Raw genomic sequence first — 14924 nt, forward strand, 5'->3', positions numbered from 1 at the left:
TTTCAAAAAAAGGCTTGGGGCTCCCTTGGTTTTTAGCTAGGGCCCCCCCTTGGTTTTTAGCTTGGGCCCCCCTCACCTCAACCATCCCTATCCCAGCCGGCTAACCCAAGAGTTTTCAAAAGCCCATGAAAACCTTAAAATATATATATATATGTGTGTGTGTGTGTGTGTGTGTGTGTAAAAAAGAAAAAAAAAAAAAAAAAAAAAAAAAGAAGAAAACCCAGCAGTCAGTAAGACCCTAAAACCAAACGGAAAAGCCAGAAACGAAGGAAAAAAAGAAAAAAAGAAAAGAAAAGAAAGGGAGAGGCGAGAGTGAGACAGAGAAAGTGAGAGACCCATCATGCCGTGACGCCGTGACGACGCTATCGCCCACACCATGACGCTGTTGCCCATGCCCATGCGAGAGAAACCCATCTTGCTACCCAGTACCCACGCTGCCATTAGTTGTCGCATACCCAAATCGGAGACCCATCTTGTCGTCGTCGCTGGTTGCTCGATCTGCATTGCCTAGCCCAGCTTCTTTGCTCCACCGCTCCAGCCTTCACAGTTCACAGGTATTTAATCTATCATTTCCTTCAAAACCTAATACAATGTTTGTGAATCTCAGAATCTAAAAATCTATGCTTGTGGACTTGTGGTGTTTGTGTTTTTACTGATTAATGATGAATTGATGTTGGTGATTTTGTGATTGTGAATCTAAAATTTTATTTTGCCTGTGGTTTTTTTTTTTTTTTGGCCTTTTGGATTTGTGACTCTCTGTGACTCTGTAATGTATGACTCCCTCTCTCTTGTATTATATAGAAAAGAGAGATAGAGAGAGAAAGAAAGTAGAGTTTGTAAAGATTAGAGAATATATTAGTGTAGTGTTTGTTTGTTTGTTTTTTGTTGATTGGTAGTTGGGCAACAATAAAGACAAATGACAGAAAAAAGAAGAAGGTAAAGTTAAGAAAAGAAAAAGAAGGTAAAGTTAGGAAAAGTTTTTTTTAGTAGTGCAGAATAAATTTATAATGTCTGCGGTGGGATTGGGTCAGTGCCTGAAATATGGAGAGTACAAGACAAAGACAAAGACAAAGAGAAGACAACGACAAAGATAAATAAAGGCAAAGACCAAAGACAAAAGAAAAAAACAAATCATATAATATAGAAAATTATCACACATCACAAATTTAAGAAAATAACAGTTGTAGGGTCCCGATTTGTGGCCCAAATCCAAAGTATATGGAATCTCGACCCAATGAGTCCAGTACAATAAATTTGTAGAGAGTGGGTCAAAGAACTATCCTAATGATTTGAACAATGGCTAATATATAGTTTAAATGATAATCAGGCACAAACAAGATGTATTGATATCAGTACACTTTCAGTCCGAGGAGACCGTAATTATATATAATGATCACAGTTGAATGCAGAAACATTTTGGATTATTACCGTGTTCTCCTTTTCTTTTTCACGACCCCCTTCCCATGAAGAGTCTTTCACCTTATATATCCTCATTTGGATCATCTTCACCCTCCATCTGTTGATCATCCGAATCCTTACTTGAGTACTTGTCCCATCAGATATTCTCTCTGGTTTTCTGTGAGTTGTAGTAGCCAAGGTAGTACTGTTTAGAGGTTTTCTCCACATATATGCGGCCAGAAAAGTAGCTACAGTGCACTTAATGCGGTAGTGGCAGCTTTCCCTTAAATATTTTTGGGTTTCCTTCCTTCTCGTATGTTCATGAAGTATGTCTCTTTTATTGGAGCTTTCTGGGGGATTAGGCTGATAGATGGAGTACATGTTGTGAACTATATTCATCATATCCGAGGAGGATTTCCTCCTCGGATAACCTCTCACTTGTTCCCCATCTTTGAGACTTTAATTGGGAATGTTTGAACAGCTACTTGCTTCTTTTCAGACTTATCAATGTCCTCGGATAAGGCCCAAGGCCGAATATACTATTTTGGGCCCTAATCCCTACAACAGTGATTCACTTGCGCCTATTGTTAACTCATAATGCTAAATTAAATAAATTTATAAATTGAAAAGAAGTGAGAATTACTAAATTTATAATTAAATGCATCATGTATATTACCTAGATTCTAGTATTTGTCTTTAGTTAGTAACAATAACCGTTTATGAGATAATATATATGATTCTTATTTTATTTGTAGATCATGAAAAAATCAACTACAATATTTGATTTTTTCAAAAGAAAATATTCAAATTCTTCCGATGTCAACGTGAGATTGCCAACAACTAATGTTGCTATTCCAATTCCAAAAAATGTGGACGTTCCAATTTGAGAAAATATTCATTCTCCAATTCCGGAAAATGTCGATGTTCCAATCCCAAGAAATATTCATTCGCCAATTCCAAAAAATGCCGATATCCCAATTCCGGAAAATAACCATATCTCTCAAACACAATTTCAAAAAATTGATTTTGATATATTAAGAAACAATGATTTTTGGGTATTTGTCTTGGTTGATACTTGATAGTTTATTAATACTATATGAATATGTATTTGAAATTTTTTTTTTCGCTTATCTCCGGCCCTCCCACCTAGAAATCTTGAGTTTGTCCCTGAACACAACGGAGAGATCTTTTTCTTGAACTATTCTTTCAAGCTCTTTCCCTGTACATAGGTTCCCAAACCCATGACAATTCCACACAATCAGACTCATTCTTTTTGGTGGGGCTGCCCTGCAGCCTCCACCATTGAAATTTCCTGAACTTTTGCCTTCAAAACATGGACTTTTTTGTTCTGTAACTCAGGCAGGTCTGCTTCTCCATCTTTGCATGTTCTTTTCTTTTCTGAGGGATTCTGCGAATCAGAGGGCTGGCCGTTCACGGGAGGCTCACGTTCAATTCTTTTTCATTTGCGTGGTGCATGAGGATCGCTGAGCTGGACACAATCAGTGTTGGAGTTGTGATTATCATTAAATTCTCCTGCATATTCTCCATTTAATTCCATGTGGCGTGGTGGGATTGAAGACTTGTTGCTAATGTCTTGGACGTTACCTCCATTTCCTTTTTTGTGAAAATCAGAATCAATGTCATTTAAGTTGCATGTCAAATTCGGTGGGATACATTTGGGAAATTGGTGGTTTATAAATGGTATTACTCCCCTCCATAATTGCATTAACTCCTGGGCACGTGTAAGATTGTAACTCCTCATCTGAAACTTGATTATCCAGATTTAATGCTTTGTCACTGTCCACGTCTGCCCTAATGCCGTAAGGAGTGGTCGGTTTGTTCACCAACGCGTGCTGCTGTGACTGAGCTACCGAGACACTGGTATGGGCTGGTGCACGTCCCAATCCATCACCCATTCCAGCCATGGTGGTGACCGTAGTTATTCCCAGGTTGAAAGGAATGTGAGTTGAAAGGAATGTGAGTTGAAAGAGCACCACATCATAATATAGAATATGAGAGTACTTAATAATTACGTCTCAAACATATACATTTACTAGCTAATAATTCTTGTATATCCATGAGTGCAATTATTAAAAATAACAACAATTGTATGTGTATCTATGTAGCTTTTTTGTTTAAATAAATAATATATTGTATACCTTCATAGTATTACATAGAAATATAATAAATTCAAATTGAGCTTTTTTACATTTTCTAAGTTTAGGCATGAATTTGTCAAAGACTTTGTAACTGAATTGACACTTCCTCATGCACAAAGTGCTTGGGGGTCTAGGGGGGAAATGGTTTGAACTGCGGGATTAGTAACATGTTGTAATTATCTCTCAAGTTTAGGCATAAATTTGAGTGTCAATATAATTGATACAAAACTAAATGGAATGACACTTAGCATGCAAGTGGAATGCATTAAACATTTAAAGACACTTGGCGTCAAATAATAGTTCAATCTAAAGACACTAGTGGTAAATTGTCGAAATTGATACCTCTGATCTTGGTCATAGAAGTATTCTTTATAAATAAAAAATAAAAAAAAGAGTCTAAAGAACAAGTTATTCATTTCCATTTAGGTGTATAAAATGTTGCGCAACAAAATCATAGTACAATCAATAAGAAATTCTAGATGTTGTTTTATTTATTTCAAAATTCCAAGCTTTTAAATTGGAAATCTTTAGTTCAATTTGATTGCAAAAATGCAAAGGATATTGTAGGGACACGATTCACAACGAACCACAACAGTGTTGGGTTCGCACGTGAAAAGGCCCAGACAATATCATTTGTAGAGCGTGGGCTTGAAAGGCTAGGCCTTGGTTACCCGGCGGTGTGTTTTTTTTTTGTGGTATCCATACATGATTAAGGTGTTTTCACCCCTGGAGTCTTTCTCCTGGAGGTGGGATGGGAGGCCCTCATTTTTGGCCATTATTCCCAGCCCCCTTCTCCAGATTACTTACTTTTTCTTTTATACTAGCCTGCGTTCGCTGTCCTTCGTCCACGTGTAGGGTCGACCTTTCCAAGACTGATACTTGTCCCGTCAGTCCAAACCCAAAGTTGTTGGGGGTGGTTGAAAAAGCCGAAGAATCTGGCTCTGTTAGGTGCAGAGTATTGTATGGGAAGGGTAGTAAGGGCAGCTTTCCCTAGATATTTTAAATTTTCTTTCAAGTTTGTTTCTATACCGTTTTTGCCCCTCTTCTCGGTGGAACTTTGGGTCTGCCGAGGACTGAACTGTCCTCGGCTGCATCTCCGGGCCATTTTGTGCTTTATATTATTGAGCTTGGGCCATAGCCTTCTTTGGCTTGGGCTTTTGGACTCCCCATGAGTAAGTGGGCATGACCCATAAATTATTGGGCCTCACAATAGCCCCTCAAAACTCTGCTGTCCGACCTCCTGGTTGGAGAGGGGGGTTTTGGTAATACCGAGCCTTTATTATGGCTCATTTAATTCAGCCTTTCACTGACGTTGGCGATTCTCCACCTGCCCAGGAAATGTACCGGCCTACGAGGTGTTCCTCTTAATTTATTCACGATACGCTCATGCCGTTTGGTTATCCGAAGCGTGTCTTTAATTGTTTCCCTTCACGAGACCTCTCAGATTTAATGGTTACTGATGGTGTGGGGGAGCGGAACGGGCATATTCTTGTTTGCAGATTTCCTTGGAGATCTGAACATATTAAGTACCCTCCTCTTCGTCCCTCATATAAAAAGAAAAAATGAGAGTTGTTTCTCCCATACATGAATCCCTTTAATCCCCCCGAAATCTGAAACCCTTAGATTCCTCCTAGAATTTACTTTTACCCTCTGGTTATACCTTAACCTGTAATACGTTCACCATAGTAATAAGTAATGAAGGAGCCATTCCCCTCCCAAAAACACCATGTTCTAATAAAGCTCGAAATGGCTCGGTCAGGGCAAGGATGGCGGAGACTCAAGATTTGTCTCACCTTCCTTTCAGCCAAAATCCGAAGCAGGGACTCGTCACGTCACCCTTTCGGCGTGACTGAGCCGAGGACACCCATTATCAGTACCACCCGCTCTCTCATGAGCATATCTAACACGACACCAGTGTGTTAGGAGTCAGGACTGGGGCAGGGACTAAGTGCCCCTGCTTCTTCCTCTCTTCGTTCACTGGTGCCTCCTTTTGCCTCTCTTTCTTCTTCTTTTCACCACCAGATCCATCCTGGTGCTTTTCCTTCTCCCTCTTTTGCTCCTTTTTCTTTCTTTTCATCTCTTCCCTCTTCTTCTCCTCCTTCTTTTCATTCATCTCCTCCATCTTCCTCATTCATCTCCTCCATCTTCTTCCTCCATCTCCTCCATCTTTTTCTAAAGAAGGTCCTTCTCTCAATATGGGCGATACTGAGGCAGAGTTTGGAGGGACTTCGGAGACGAGTTTAAAAGACACCTGACTGTTTACTTATCTGTATTGCTGATGTTTTTTTTTTTTTTTTTTTATTGTTTCGGCAGTTCACCTTTTGTATAGGCTTGTTTAAGCCCCTCTTTGTACGTTGTAATACATCTTTATATTAATAAAAATTGTTATCATTTTACTTCGCATGTTCTATCTCTATGTTTCCGAAATGATAACGCAATGTATAGACATACAATCTTGTAAATTCTTTTTATTTTTAAACTGTGACCGACGTCTAAGACCGAAGTTCCAGTTAATAAAAAGATCTTGCTCTGTGTTTATAAAAATGATCCTGCTCAATAATACTGAATCGAACAAATGATACTTGGGGCTGAAACTCCCATTAGGCAGGAAAAGAAAAGACATTATGATGAGCTCACCGAATCGGCCGGGCATAATACCGCCGACCTTAGAGTACAATACTTGGGGCCTTAACCCCTGATCAAGGAGAATGGCGTTTTTACGAATGTGCAAGTGCTGTTCGGCGCAATAATATAGCATTTGAATCAATGACAACTAGGGCCAAAATACTTGCTAAGAAAAAGATGTCACCATAACTTTAATAGAGTTGTTTGGCACAACAATGCCGACCTGTGAAGAACGATACTTACCTCAAAACTAGCCGAGATGAGAACTGAATGCTCGATGCGGTGTAGGAAGTAACCATCCGAAGACATATCACCCGCAAAATGAACAGCCCCCTTGGGCTACTGAATAGTGGGGCGTTTTGCCATCTTCTTTACACTCCTATTGGCCTTAACCTTTTACAGTATTTGAGCCGATGACTTTCCCCATCCAAGTAGTTGGTTTCCACATAGGCTTGAGTCTGAGGACCTCGCAATGCCTTGGTTCTGTCCAAAACCTAGTTTTCTCATCCAAGTAGTTGGTTTCCCCATAGGCTTGAGTCCGAGGACCTCGCAATGCTTTGGTTCTATCCAAAATCTAGTTTTCTCATCCAAGTAGTTGGTTTCCCCATAGGCTTGAGTCCGAGGACCATGCAACGCCTTGGTTCTGTCCAAAACCTAGTTTTGTCATCCAAGTAGTTGGTTTCCCCATAGGCTTGAGTCCGAGGACCATGCAATGCCTTGGTTCTGTCCAAAACCTAGTTTTGTCATCCAAGTAGTTGGTTTCCCCATAGGCTTGAGTCCAAGGACCATGCAATGCCTTGGTTCTGTCCAAAACCTAGTTTTCTCATCCAAGTAGTTGGTTTCCCCATAGGCTTGAGTCTGAGGACCATGCAACGCCTTGGTTCTGTCCAAAACCTAGTTTTGTCATCCAAGTAGTTGGTTTCCCCATAGGCTTGAGTTCGAGGACCATGCAATGCCTTGGTTCTGTCCAAAACCTAGTTTTCTCATCCAAGTAGTTGGTTTCCCCATAGGCTTGAGTCCGAGGACCTCGCAATGCCTTGGTTCTGTCCAAAACCTAGTTTTCTCATCCAAGTAGTTGGTTTCCCCATAGGCTTGAGTCTGAGGACCTCGCAATGCCTTGGTTCTGTCCAAAACTTAGTTTTCTCATCCAAGTAGTTGGTTTCCCCATAGGCTTGAGTCCGAGGACCATGCAACGCCTTGGTTCTGTCCAAAACCTAGTTTTGTCATCCAAGTAGTTGGTTTCCCCATAGGCTTGAGTCCGAGGACCATGCAATGCCTTGGTTCTGTCCAAAACCTAGTTTTTGGCATGGGAGCTTGGCTTTAGGGGAATTAGATCCTCGGCCAAGCCCCTAGAGCCATCTAAGTGATCGACACTAGCAAACGTAGCCCCTAGTCAAGAACCATAGCCCCTAGTGGAATTTTACACAAGAACTCTATAATCAACAGTTAGAAATGGCAAAGGAACTCTTTCGACCCACTGCCTATGCCAACACACAAGCCCTTCCCACAGACGGCGCCAATTGTAGGGATACGATTCGCAACGAACCACAACAGTGTTGGGTTCGCACGAGAAAAGGCCCAGACAATATCATTTGTAGAGCGTGGGCTTGAAAGGCTAGGCCTTGGTTACCCGGCGGTGGGTTTTTTTTTTTGTGGTATCCATACATGATTAAGGTGTTTTCACCCTTGGAGTCTTTCTCCTGGAGGTGGGATGGGAGGCCCTCATTTTTTGCCATTATTCCCAGCCCCCTTCTCCAGATTACTTACTTTTTCTTTTATACTAGCCCGCGTTCGCTGTCCTTCGTCCACGTGTAGGGTCGACCTTTCCAAGACTGATACTTGTCCCGTCAGTCCAAACCCAAAGTCGTTGGGGGTGGTTGAAAAAGCCGAAGAATCTGGCTCTGTTAGGTGCAGAGTATTGTATGGGAAGGGTAGTAAGGGCAGCTTTCCCTAGATATTTTAGATTTTCTTCCAAGTTTGTTCCTATACTGTTTTTGCCTCTCTTCTCGGTGGAACTTTGGGTTTGCCGAGGACTGAACTGTCCTCGGCTGCATCTCCGGGCCATTTTGTGCTTTATATTATTGAGCTTGGGTCATAGCCTTCTTTGGCTTGGGCCTTTGGACTCCCCATGAGTAAGTGGGCCTGGCCCATAAATTATTGGGCCTCACAGATATTATATTCAAAGATGTTAAAATTTTACCCTCTAAACAAGTTTTTGCAATATGACAAGCTCTTTTAAGTTTTTTTTTTTTATTTTTTATTTTATTTTTTTAATTTGAAATTGTATATATCAAAGGAGAATCAAACTCTATCCCTGAATTTTAACCTGTGGATTTTTATACTGCTGCTCCCTGTCACTGAAAAGTCCTCATATATAATAGTCCCCTGGCTCCTGGCCGTGAAAAGAAAAAAATACCCATAAATAAAAGAAAATTACAAACTAGTCATATAGATTATAGAATAATTGGTATCAATCACTATCTACGTTGACTGGTAGAAATCATGTTTTTTTAAAGTCATTCCTGCCACCAAACCCTAGAAGAAGAAGACGAAGAAAAAAAAAGTAAAGTGGAGAGAAGAATACAACTGTACAAGTCTCATATATACTGTCGGCTCCGGATTTTTTTTTTAAGTGGTCAATAGTGTTGTAATTTTTGTGTGTTAAAAATTGTGTAATTTTTTTTGCTAATAAAAAAGAAAAGTGCAAGAAAAACAACTTCATTCTGCGGCCAAAGGCAAAGTAAGTCAGAGTTTTATTTATTTATTTTTAAAAATAAAGCAGTAGTTTTAAGAGTACAATTAGCTACTTACATAACACTTTCACAACAAAATTTAGATAGCAAGTTGTTAAAGATATATAAAACAGTGATGTCATTTGTAGGTTTAGTTAAAAAGCAATTAAAACTTGTCACTTAATTTTTATTGTAAAATTATTATGAAAATAGTACTAAAATAATTATATTCAAACTTATTTCAATTGAGATTAAACAAAATTTATAGTTAGAAGGTTCAAGATTTTATTTTAAGGGTAAAAAAAATTAAAATGTTATATATATTATTTTTGGTTTTTAGCCAAGTCAGGAGTTGATTTGAACCCCAGCCGCCTCTGTATACTATTCAAAAATCCAAGACTCTTGCCTCTTCATTATCGGAATAGTTAAAGAGTCAAAGTTAGGTTTCATTTAAAAATTAAAAAAAAGGTACGCCATACTATTCCATCAAATAAGTATCTGTTCCATCACAAATAAAATATCTCATGCTCTTTTGTTTGATTTTATATCAATAATCACAATCTTAGATCTTGACTCTAGAAAGAAATCCAAAAAAGTCCTAATATTTTTTTTAGAGAGACACGGACTGAACATGCACATAAAAAATGGAAAGTTGGGTTTAATATCACACAATTTATAATATATAAAAGTCAGTAACTCCTGAATGCGGTGTGATGGCTTTAAACCCATTGGGAGACGCACATATTAATTGGAGCTTGAAAAAAACATCACACGCGTCTTCTTGGAGGTTCCATAGGGTGAGTTATTTCCGCATGGGACAAAAACTTTCCCCTTTCACCAAAAGAATTATTAGGCAGAGGAATTGAAAATTTGTCTCATATGAAAGGGTCAGTACTATTGGCATCTTGCACTCAAAAAGTCACCAAAATTTTATTTTTTTAAAAATGGTATGAATTGTGTTAATCTTTATGATTCTTAAAGACGTATAGTTTTAGACTTTTTGAGTGTTTTTATCAATCATATTCATGTCAAGTGGGAGGTGGTATATCCTGTACCCATACAAAATCGTCAAGTGGAGCAACGACAAGTACTCACATGTTCTTATATATGTAAATGCTTACATTTTGTTTTATTTTATGGCATATATATCATCAATCTTTTTGTCTTTTTTTTTCTTATTTTATGGCATATATATCATCAATCTTTTTGTCTTTTTTTTTTTCTTTTATAAAAAAAAAAAAAAAAGCTTTTCAATTTCAAACATGACTTAAATTTTTTTCTCTCCTTCACCAATCTTTTTATTATTATTATTATTATTATTTTAAATTCTGAACCTCTCCATCCATGCACAAACATAATTAAGATTTTTTCTCTAAAATATAAAAATAAAATAAAGATCTTTGTTTCTAGATTTTTGAAGTACTGTTTTCTGTGATTATACTGTCGTTTTCCTAAGAGGATGGACTTTATATCTATGATGAATAGTCGGCATGGCAACGTGGTGGGTGTTGCCGTGTTGTAGAGGTTGGCTTAGTTTGTGAGTCTTGTGATTTATTATATGGAGTTGATAAGGTAATATGGAGATTTGGTATGTAAGATAATGTCTAAAATTCTAATTTGACTTTATCATAGTATTTTTTCTTTGTCCAAGAAAAGTATTCATTAACTACCAAGAAAATATATTCAGCAAAAAAAAAAAAAAAAAAAATACTACCAAGAAAATATACTTTTTGACCACCCAAAATAAATAGGTATTAAAATCTTATAATTAAATAGACAATTGAAATAAAGATTTGGTGGCTTTACCCAAGAGCCATCCCACATAATAAGGGGCTTTGAATTAATTTGAGAGAGCCTTATAGAGATTTTATTATTTGTGGGTCCTATTTGAGTCTTTATACACATAGTAATCTCTTTTTGATATGGTGAATTCATTGGCTACTACTTGTGGATGTAGATTATTGTCGAACCAAGTAAATCACTGGTGTTCTTCTCATGTTTGGGATTTTTTTTTTTTGGTTTTTTCTTTTTTCCTATTAATTATTAGGAAATCTTTCAAAAACCAATAATAATTTTTATAATTAATCTTGTGTGGAAGTGTCACCTAAAGACACTTTCCCGCAACATACTAGTATTTGATGTTAGAATTATAGTTAAATGATTAAATTCATCATTTCTTAATAGTTTAAACTTTTGAGACTATTGTTAATTTAATATAGTATCAAAGTAGGAGATCATAAATTTGATATTTGGTGTTACTCTACGTTCCATTTAAAATATTAAAAATCTCACATATTGGGCCACACTTATTAAGGGAGGGGGGGGGGGAGTTTAGAGCCACATGTGAGGGGAAATATTATAATTATGGTTAAATGATTAAATTCACATTTTCCTAATAGATTAAGCTTTTAAGACAATTGATAATTTAACATTAGAAATGGCAAAATATCTAAAAATGAGAAAAATTTGTATATTATACTCTTAAGTAAAGAGAGTATGCCCTTACTTTTGAGTAATTATTAGGTACTTTCAGAAGAATGAGCATCACGTCATTGTATTTCAGGACTATCGAATACTTTTCCCTTACTCTTGATGCAAAAAAAAAAAAAAAACTATCCTACTCAAGCAATGAGTATAATGTTGTTGCAAGCCCTTACTTTCGTTGAAAATTTTAAAAAGTGTGTTGAGGATAATAAAAAATATACTAAAAAAAGAAGAAGATTAAGATACATATACATACATATATATATATATATACACACACACTATGAAGTAGGATTAAGAAAGGAATTTGCATTCATTTGGGTATCATGTAGTTTCTGGTAGTTGATTTGCATAGTCTATGTCATAAGTGAGATAAAGCTAAAAATTTATTTATTCATCATATAGAAAAATCACCATTTACCACATTTAGTATCTGTTTGGAACAACTTATTTAGTTGAAATTGAAAATTTTTTGTTGAAAGTGTAGAAAAAAGGTTAAAAATATGCTGAATAGTATAGTGGAGCCCATTAATAGTATCAAAAAGTGTAGTGAGACTCATGAATAGTAGCAAAAATAAGTTGAAAGTGGAGATAAGCTGAAACTAATTCAACTTATTCCCAAATGCACACTAATTTCAGTTGACAAAAAAAAAAAAAAAAAAAAAAACTTTCCACTAGTGTAATGCCCCCACTTTGATTATATGGAAATGTTTAAAAATGCCATTAGTATTGGTTTAAGAACTATTTTATGAGAAAATAATAAAATAATTAATTTTATTGTTAACTTTTTATATTTCTAATAAAAATGATGGCAAAACGTTCATATTAATAATGCGAATTGTTAACTAATGCTCTAAAGGCATTGGTTTTTAGAGTATTGGTTTATGAATTATTTTCATAAACATTTTATTAAGAAAATAATAAAATAACAATAAATGTTATTGACAGTTTTTTTTATAATGGTGTCAAAACTTTCCTACTATAATTTATTAGTAATTGTCCTAAGAGCATAAGTTAATATGACCCATTAGCAATTGACCTAAATGCACCATTAACATGACCTCGATTATAAACTCATGCGCAGTTTATTCTTTTATGATGTATTTATTTGACAATGTTAAACAAAGTCAATTGATGCAATCGACTACAGTATCCGGCGGGATTATTATGTAGCTCAGCATTGATTGTTATAGTTGGCTAATGAGTGCTGCTTACCTACATTTCTCTCAATATTTCATGGTCCATATATGTTCGTACACAAAATTGAATGTACAATGGGCATGGATGACGCTCTCACGACAAAATATTGAATGTATTAATGGGTATGGATAATGCTCACCAAAGTAGAAACAGCTTTTCAAAGCTGACAGCACGCTTACTTAATTTCAACTAGTTTTGGAAATATCTGGATTTGGTGATATTATTAAAAGGTCTATTAAGTAAATCACTTTCCTGGTTGATTCAACAAATATCATCATCACTAAAGTCATTGTTGAATATTCAATTTCCAACCACTAATGGTGAAATCAAGGACTAGAGTTTTATTTTCTTGGTCACGCAATTGTGGAACTTCGATCATGATAATACCATTTATTGGAAGCTCTCTCTTCTTCTCTTTCCTCGTAAGTCGTAACCCATATAAACATGCACGAGCCAAGAAAAATACTACCACAAAACAAGGACTAAAGAAACGAGATTTAATAAAAAAATTATTTTGAATTAACAAAAAGAATACATGGAAGCTAAATTGGCTTTCATTTATCAATTATAAATCACCCACCAAAACAAATAAAAAAAAATACATTTGTGTCGGTGTCAAGTTATCTTACTCAACATTTTATTCAAACCAATACTATCAAAAAATTAAAAGGTGGGATTTTTGTGTCCCATCCTTGATGTTACAACACTTTAATACAAAGATATGGTTTATATTTAATGCACTAATACTAGATGCGTTGGAATATGAATATGAATATGTGTCCGCATTTTAATATATCCAATGTATTGCCGTATTAGATATAATCTCAACCCTTAAGACAACATTAGCAAAAAAATTATATGCTTAGTCTACTAAGACCATTTGTTTTGTGAGTACTGGTGGCTTGATGATCATGAGCATGTCCAGCGGGGGACCTTGCATGGCGAAGGTGCCTTTCTTGGGAGAGTAATTTTGCAAACCTGCAACAACATTAATTATATGCTTTTGCATTAGCTTAATGTGAAAACTAAAAACAAAACTTTTTTCTAAAGAAATTGTAGAATATATATAATAACAGTTTAATATATTTATTTTTAGTACCTTGTGAGGGCAGCTTCATTAGTTTCATGGTTAGAAGCCTCATAAACTCCTGTGTCCAAGTTCACCCTAGCAACTGGTTTCTTTAGCAACTCTTCACCAGCTTTCACAAGATCATCCAAATTTTGTTTTGTGGCCACGTCCACAGAAGTTACTGTCCCAACCAAGGTATCGTCCTGCATTGTTTTGATTCAAACTTGTCTATGTTAATTATGTGAACAAGAATTTTTGACTTTTATACCATGAATTTTATTACATAAGAATTGCATAACAATGTGTCAATTCTTAAATACAAAACATAAAATGTAATAAAAATATCAAAGTTTTTATTAATTTTACTATAAATGTTTCAAACTAATGTTGTAATAATAAATGTGATCATTATCACTTCAACACATAATAAATAAATGTTTAAATCAATTTTTTATTCCATGACAAGAAAGTCTCAATACACAATAAAAACCTCACAATATTTTTATGATACCTTTATTTTTAGTTGTAGTGAATCTGTGCATAATCTTATTTTATTTTGACCTATGATGAATTGACACTCAACTTGTCAAGAAAATGTTGTGAAATTTTGTTGGGCCTGTAGAAGAACTCGATTGGTGAACATCGATTTATAGGATTTGTGTGATAAAATATGTACTAACCCCTAGTCTCACCCAAAAAGTAATTAAAAAATTTATTTATTACTATATTATTGATGTGTCATTAATTGCATTCATTGACAGTATGTTATTAATTTTTTTTGGTAATAAAATTGGTCATAGTTGTAGTATTTTCTTATGTATTTCTTTTGATTATGGAAGGTCTGAATGATATAGATTTACCTGAATCCGCAAGTAATTTTTCTCAGAATGAAGGGCTTGAAAAACCACAGAGAGGTGGACATCAACCATATCTGCACTTGCGTGAGAAAATACATCAATAATTGGGGTGGAACCACCACTTGTTAACCAGTCTAGCAGGCCCCACTTAGCTGCCTTGAGTGCCCTGTATTTTCCTTCGGCTTTTTGTGAGCCAGTTCCTAATGATATCACCAGAAACCTTCCATAGTCCATTGGTTTTATTGGAAAGAAGTCAGAATTTTTTCGAATGATTTGCTTTGTCACTTCACCAATGGCAAGTAAAGCCTGAAATTGCACCAATTTAGTAATATTAGAATAATGGTTAAATGATTAAACTTATTATTTTTTAAACAGGTTTATAATAAAAAAATATTAGGAA

The 14924-nt window shown here is 35.9% G+C and overlaps 1 protein-coding gene across 4 annotated transcripts in view; it reads right to left on the reverse strand.

Moving 5' to 3' along the window:
* Nucleotides 1–13136: 13136 nt before the first annotated feature.
* The window catches only part of LOC126711427 (patatin-like protein 2), a 117445-nt gene continuing 115657 nt past the window's right edge, over nucleotides 13137–14924 (reverse strand). For all 4 annotated transcript variants that reach the window (XM_050411269.1, XM_050411270.1, XM_050411264.1 and 1 more), the window contains 3 exons: nucleotides 14528–14830; nucleotides 13698–13870; nucleotides 13137–13576 (listed from right to left, as the gene is read on the reverse strand). In XM_050411269.1, the coding sequence (XP_050267226.1) occupies nucleotides 13453–13576; nucleotides 13698–13870; nucleotides 14528–14830 (600 nt within the window). In that variant the 3' untranslated portion in view covers nucleotides 13137–13452. The remainder of the gene's footprint in view (nucleotides 13577–13697; nucleotides 13871–14527; nucleotides 14831–14924) is intronic.

The sequence above is a fragment of the Quercus robur genome, chromosome 2 (assembly GCF_932294415.1).
Source record: "Quercus robur chromosome 2, dhQueRobu3.1, whole genome shotgun sequence".
NCBI classification, from domain to species: domain Eukaryota; kingdom Viridiplantae; phylum Streptophyta; class Magnoliopsida; order Fagales; family Fagaceae; genus Quercus; species Quercus robur.